At 40.1% G+C, this 6,538-nt stretch overlaps 1 protein-coding gene across 3 annotated transcripts in view; it reads right to left on the bottom strand.

Annotated features, from left to right (window-relative positions):
* TPD52 (tumor protein D52) overlaps window positions 1–4,780 on the bottom strand; it is a 109,746-nt gene extending 104,966 nt beyond the window's left edge. For 2 of the 3 annotated variants that reach the window (XM_040487527.1, XM_040487528.1), the window contains exon 1: window positions 4,556–4,780. In XM_040487527.1, coding sequence (XP_040343461.1) covers window positions 4,556–4,661 — 106 coding nt within the window. In that variant the 5' untranslated portion in view covers window positions 4,662–4,780. The remainder of the gene's footprint in view (window positions 1–4,555) is intronic. The other variant, XM_040487529.1, reaches the window with a different exon arrangement.
* Between the last annotated feature and the right edge of the window lie 1,758 nt (window positions 4,781–6,538).

Here is a 6,538-nt window from a genome sequence, read left to right as displayed (position 1 = left end):
AAAGAAAGAAAGAAAGAAAGAAAGAAAGAAAGAAAGAAAGAAAGAAAAAAAGAAAAATAGAATAATCAGGAAAGACCAGTGCTTCCAGATATTTTTGCATAGTATGAAGGTACAATAACTTAGTTTAGTTGCTGGGAATGAACAAAAATGTAAAAAAGAAAAGAATACAGGAATTTAGCATATGACAACAGTATTATTTCACATCAGTAAAGGAAAGATCCATTATTCAGCGACTGGTATAGGGTACCTGAGCAGCCAATGGGGGTATGATGGGGTTAAGATTCATATCTCACACTTTTTGTCAAAATAAGCTTCAGATGGATGAAAGATTTAAATGTAAAAAAAAATACACCACCTGGGTGGCTCAGTCGGTTAAGCGACAGACAGATTTTGGCTTAGGTCATGATCTCACAGTTTGTGGGTTTGAGCCCTACATCGGACCCCACACTGACAGTGTAGAGCCCGCTTGGGATTCTTTCTCTCCCCCTCTCTCTGCCCCTCTCCCACTCATTCTCTCTCTCCCTCTCTCTCTCTCTCTCTCTCTGTCTCTAAATTAACTTGTAAAAAATGTAAAAAAAATAAAACCATAAAAACAGAAACTCAAAGTGAGGAAGGCATTTCCAGGAATGATTCAAAAGCTATAAGCTAAAAATTAAAACAGCCATCAATTAGTATTTCTCCTTGGGAAAAAATCATTATCAAGTCAAAAGAGTAAAGACAAGGGGTGCCTGGGTGGCTCAATCGGTTAAGCGTCTGACTTCGGCTCAGGTCATGATCTCACAGCTCGTGAATTCGAGCCCCGCGTCAGGCTCTGGGCTGACAGCTCAGAGTCTGGAGCCTGCTTCTGTGTCTCCCTCTCTCTCTGCCCCTAACCCACTCACGTTCTGTCTCTGTCTCTCTCAAAAATAAATAAACATTAAAAAAAAAAGTTTTTTTAAAAAAAGAGTAAAGACAAACTAGGAAAAAAATACATTAGCAATTCATATTGTGGACAGAGGGCCACATTCTGCAAATGGAAGAAACAAAAGACAACACAACAGAAAATTTGGCAACATATAGGATCTGACATTTCACAGAAAAGGAAATCTAAATCTTAAACTTACCAAAAGAAGTACAATCACCTTTGTATTAAGAAAAATATATAATAAAAAAACAGAAAAATATATAATAAAACCTATGCCAAGAAACCTCTGTTCCGTGTAAGATCAGCGAAAATGAGAAAGTGCGACAACACCCACGCTGAACGGTGGAGGGAAGCGGATGCCCACATGCCTTCCACCGAGCAGGATTCAGCACCATCCGAACTGAACAGTCACATTCTTCTAAGAATTCTTCCTACAGACAAACTGGCACATTTATCAAATGACTTGCATGCAAATTTATTTGCTGCAGATTTGTTTAATAGCAAAGTATCAGGGAAAACCTAAATGGCCATCGACAGGGAACAAGCCAAATACCACCTATTCCGCTACGGAACATGGCACATCTACAAATAGCTATTAAAAATGAAGGAGCTCTATATAACGTTATGTTGAATAATCTCTAGAACATATACTGTATTTAAGTGGAGGAAGTCAGGTGCTAAAACCATTTGTATGCTACCATTTATATAATACACACACACACACACACACACACACATATTTAAATATAAGTGTATGTATACCTACGTGCATAGAATCTGTCTGGATGGACAGAGAAGAAACTGGTAAAATGGTGGCATTGCTACCCAAGGGAAGTAGCCTGGGAGACAGGAACAGGAGGAAGATTTACATTTTGCAACCTTTCAGTCATTTGAATTTTGATCAAATGCTTTAATTACCTGGTTACACTAGTCACAATTTTGGAGAAGTACATTTTTTAAATATATTGAGTTTTTATAAAAGGAGTTATAAATGAAATGTTCAGGACCGCCTGGGTGGCTCAATCGGTTGAGCATCCAACTTCAGCTCAGGTCATGATCTCAAGGTTCGCCGGGCTCTGTGCCGACAGCTCAGAGCCTGGAGCCTGCTTTGGATTCTGTGTCTCCCTCTCCCTCTGTCCCTCCCCTGTTCCTGCTCACTCGCTCTCTCTCTCTCTCAAAAATAAACATTAAAAAAAATGAACTATTCACAGCTACCTAAGAGTATTTTTAAATTATTATTATTTTTTAAGCTTATTTATTTTGAGAGAGAGAGGGTGCATGCGTGGCAGACGGGCATAGAGTGAGGGAGAGAGAGAGAATCCCAAGTAGGCTCCAAACTATCAGTGTGGAGCCTGACACGGGGCTTGAACCCACAAACCAAGAAATCATGACCTGAGCCAAAATCAACAGTCAGACACATAACTGACTAAGCCACCCAGGTACCACAAATTTAAACGTTTTTTTTTTTTAACTTCCACTAAACACTGAGTCATTTGATCCCTTGGATATTTTTCTCATAAACATACATTGCTACGATTATGGTTTCTGTATACCTGGTACCCACCTGGTTCAAATAAAATTTGGGAGGGTCTCAGAAGAGGGATTTTACAACAGTTGACAATTAAAGCAGAAATAATGAGCCCCAAAGGAAAATAAAATAATCTTAGCCTACAACAAAAGGATCAGTAACACATAAATTCAGGGGATTTTGCTGTTCTTTCTGGTTTCGAACTATGAGTATATTTGTTTTTATTGTGTGCATAGACTATTCTGTTTTGAGATCTTGCTAAAAGATCACAACCCCTCCTACCACTCAGCTTTTGCTCTAGAGACCCGGCAGTCTGCTGCATAAAAATAAATGCAGGAAGTGAATTGGAGCTAACAAATCAGCTGATGACATTAGCACCATATGGAAAGCAAGACTGGACCAAAGAAACACAGAACTGGGGGGGGGGTCAAACCCTGAGATTTGTGACCAGACCCTTAATATTGTTACCCACTCATCTACATTTGTTTTACTTTAAAATCAGTGACATTCTGGGGCGCCTGGGTGGCTCAGTCGGTTAAGCGTCCGACTTCAGCTCAGGTCATGATCTCCCAGTTCATGAGTTCGGGCCCCAGGTTGGGCTCTGTGCTGACAGCTCAGAGCCTGGAGCCTGCTTCGGATTCTGTCTTCCTCTCTCTCTGCCCCTCTCCTGCTCGCGCTCTGTCTCTCAATAATAAATAAATAAATAAATGTTTAAAAAAAACTTTTTTAAATAAAAACAAAATAAAATAAATGACATTTCACTGTTCTATTATTTCTAAGGCATAATTATAATGCTGAAATTACAGTGACATATCATTGGGTCACTTTTCTTGTAGTGTTCTCCTCTCCCAGGTTTTTGGCCCCAACAACCTTCCCTCACTGCCTGAAACAAAAGTTTTGGGTGGGCTTGTGTGTGTGTGAATTCAAACACAGATAAAATGCACTACTGTCTAGGTCCCTGCCGCTTCAACAGAATAGCGCTAAACTACAGGTTATTACTACCATAAGGGAGTACTCAAGTATAAATATTTATTCAGCACTATAAAAAGTAGTCAGGAGGTTTTTTTACACAATGCATGCTCTAGTTAGCATGCCATGCCGCACTTTCAAAGTGGGAACTACCACACACATTAAATGTGCTATGCTGGGCTTAATGTGTAAAGAAACTCTTGAGAGGCACTATGCAGTTTAAGGTATGTTTCAAATTGATTAATGTGGACTGGGCTCTCAATATAAGCAGAATATTGTGTTCAAAATCTGGGCACAGGAGAAGATGGGGAAAATATTACAATCTGAGCCAGGTACTGAGGAGTATTAGAATACATCATATAAAACACAAGGAAAACTGTTCTAAAACTTTAAAGTTCTGCTAAATATAAAAAGCAGCAAAGGATAGATTTTGACAACTTCCTATAAGGAAGGTCTAAGGAGACATTTTCTTTTTTTTTTTTTTTAATTTTTTTTTCACAGATCTTATTATTTTTTTTTTAATGTTTATTTATTTTTGAGAGAGACAGAGACAGAATGCGAGTGGGTTAGGGGCAGAGAGAGAGGGAGACACAGAAGCAGAAGCAGGCTCTAGGCTCTGAGCTGTCAGCACAGAGCCCGACACGGGGCTCGAACTAACGAGCTGTAAGATCATGACTCGAGCCAAAGTCGGACGCTCAACCGACTGAGCCACCCAGGAGCCCCTAAGGAGACATTTTCAATAGAGAAATGCAGTGAAGACAAGACATAGGGCATTCAATTTTCCATCCAGAGTCGGACAGACAAACGTGACAAACTCCAGGCATACTAAAAAGTTAAACAAATTCTAAAATGTTCTTATTTGGCTTTAAATACTTTATGAAAACTCACAATTCAAGAGACAATCACAGGGTTTCATAAACTGTATGTCAGCCACCACTGTTCCGTAGTGAACATGCAGGTTTACAAACCCAGGCTCCTCCTCTTTAAGTCGCCTCCTCAGAAGTCTCCCTACAGATTCAATGAAGATGGAGCGATCTATCCGCTCGTTCAAAACCCTGCATGTACATCCACCCTCCAAGTCCAACACAGACTCACCACCAACTTTCTCCGCCTAACCGCAGAGTTCTGCTCCTTTAAAATACTGAGGGAAATACCAGGAGTTAGGAGTAAGTGGGTAGCAAGAGAGGACGTCAGAGGCTCCAACAGCTGGAAGGCACTCTTGGTCACTTTTCCTTTCCATCCTAGGCAGTCACCAAACATTTCTGAGCATCTACTTTGTGCCACGGGAACATAAAGATGAAAATACAAAAGAGACAGGAAGAAGGAAATGTAAGGACAGGCCACGTGGCTGCAACACAACAAAACTGAGTGAGCCACCTGACCTTCCCGAGGCAAGTGACTCATCTTTCATACTAAGCTGAGCCTCCAGACTCCTCACTTTAAGAGGATGGATTTCCTTTGCCCTCGAGGAATAACAATTAAAAACAAGAACTAACATGACCCACCGAAGAAAACATCTTAAAGTTAGAAACAGAGAAACTCCTCTTGTAAGCCAAAGAATTTACAAAATAGGTCTTAGACAGACACACACAAAACTGGTCCCACAAAAACCACACTAAGTGCATCAGGACAGAGGTACTAATGACTGTGATTCTCACCAGCCAAACTAAAATACCAAATCTAGTAAAATTAGTCACTCCATTCACCTAAGTCAAATACAGCTACTTAATCTAGTTTGACGAGTACCAAACACAGCTATTCTAAAAACACCATTATGTTAAATACGACAATGTAAGGCATACACAAATATGCATGTTGACATGTTTGACACCCCCAACGTCCTCTTTAAAAGACAGAATAATGCTGACTTACATGGTGGCTCCTGGCCTTCTCCTAACAATACATTTAAGACCTGAGACCAGCTTTCTGACTCAAACATTTAAATACCTATCATGTTCAAACACCAAGGTTACCCAACCATGGATAAAGATAAATGAAGTACATGCTTCTAACCTCAATAAGCTTAAAATCCAGACAACCTGTGTGCATACAGATATATATGTATTTAATATATATTATGTATTGTACATTATACATATATATCTATTACATATTGCACATAACGTTATAGTATAAGCACTCATATGCTAAGTGTGAGATCAATTTGACGAGTGTGGAGAAAGGAAAGGTTGGAAGGTTCCAAAGAGTCCTACAACTTACCAAAAGTAAAATACAAAACAGTATATATGGAATACAGTTTTATTTGCATTAAAAGTATGCATAAAGATAAATACAAAGAGTAATAAACAAAAAGAAAAAAACGAAAACTATTGTGTCTGAACTCAAAATGTGAGTAATTCCTATCCCTACTTCCTAAAATTTACGTTAACATTGTTACCTTTTTGGGGTTAGCACTTATGTATCTTTTAAAAAGTGAGCCACGCATCTGTATTACAATTACTGGGTTATTATCAACAGAGATGAAGCGATATATAAACATTTAGTATTTAAATCTTAAAACCATGCCTTCCTATATACATCTGGCTTAAACAATGATTCCACTGGAGACAATTTCACTTGAGATAGTTTTCAGAAACAAGTGCATCCAAAGCGATAGTAACAAGACTATAGGGTCTTATCTTGATGAGTAAAAGAAGACCTTTACTACGGAAAGCTCCCTTCCCCCCGCGCCGCGCCAATAACCCCATAAACAACACACCACAATTTGGGGACACCTCGCATGTTACGTATCTACGTCCAAAACCATCGCCATAGGATCAAACGCCACCAAAAATCCTAACCACGTAAACTACAAGACAGCAGAAAGTCTCAACGCTGGGGGAGTCGGGATGGGGGGAGGAGTCATGTTCCCATCCTGAGCAGCGAAACCACCCACTGTCGTTGGATCCTCAGTTTCCACCAGTTACAAACAAGATCTAGCTGTACAGTACTCCCTTCGCGCTGCCTTCTACCCAAAGCGCATCACCGTCGGCAGCCCTGGCTCCGTGAGCCTGGTGCCAGCCCCTTCGCCTCCACCCAGAACCTTCTTTCCCTCTCTCCCCACCTCCTTCTCTGTCTATCTGTCTCTGTGTCTCTCTCTCTCTCTCTCTCTCTCTCTCTCTCTCTCTCTCTCACAC

The sequence above is a fragment of the Herpailurus yagouaroundi genome, unplaced genomic scaffold (assembly GCF_014898765.1).
Source record: "Herpailurus yagouaroundi ecotype Mexico unplaced genomic scaffold, PumYag 165, whole genome shotgun sequence".
NCBI lineage: Eukaryota > Metazoa > Chordata > Mammalia > Carnivora > Felidae > Herpailurus > Herpailurus yagouaroundi.
Note: the sequence above shows the minus strand (reverse complement) of the source record. Positions and strands in the feature narration are given on the sequence as shown.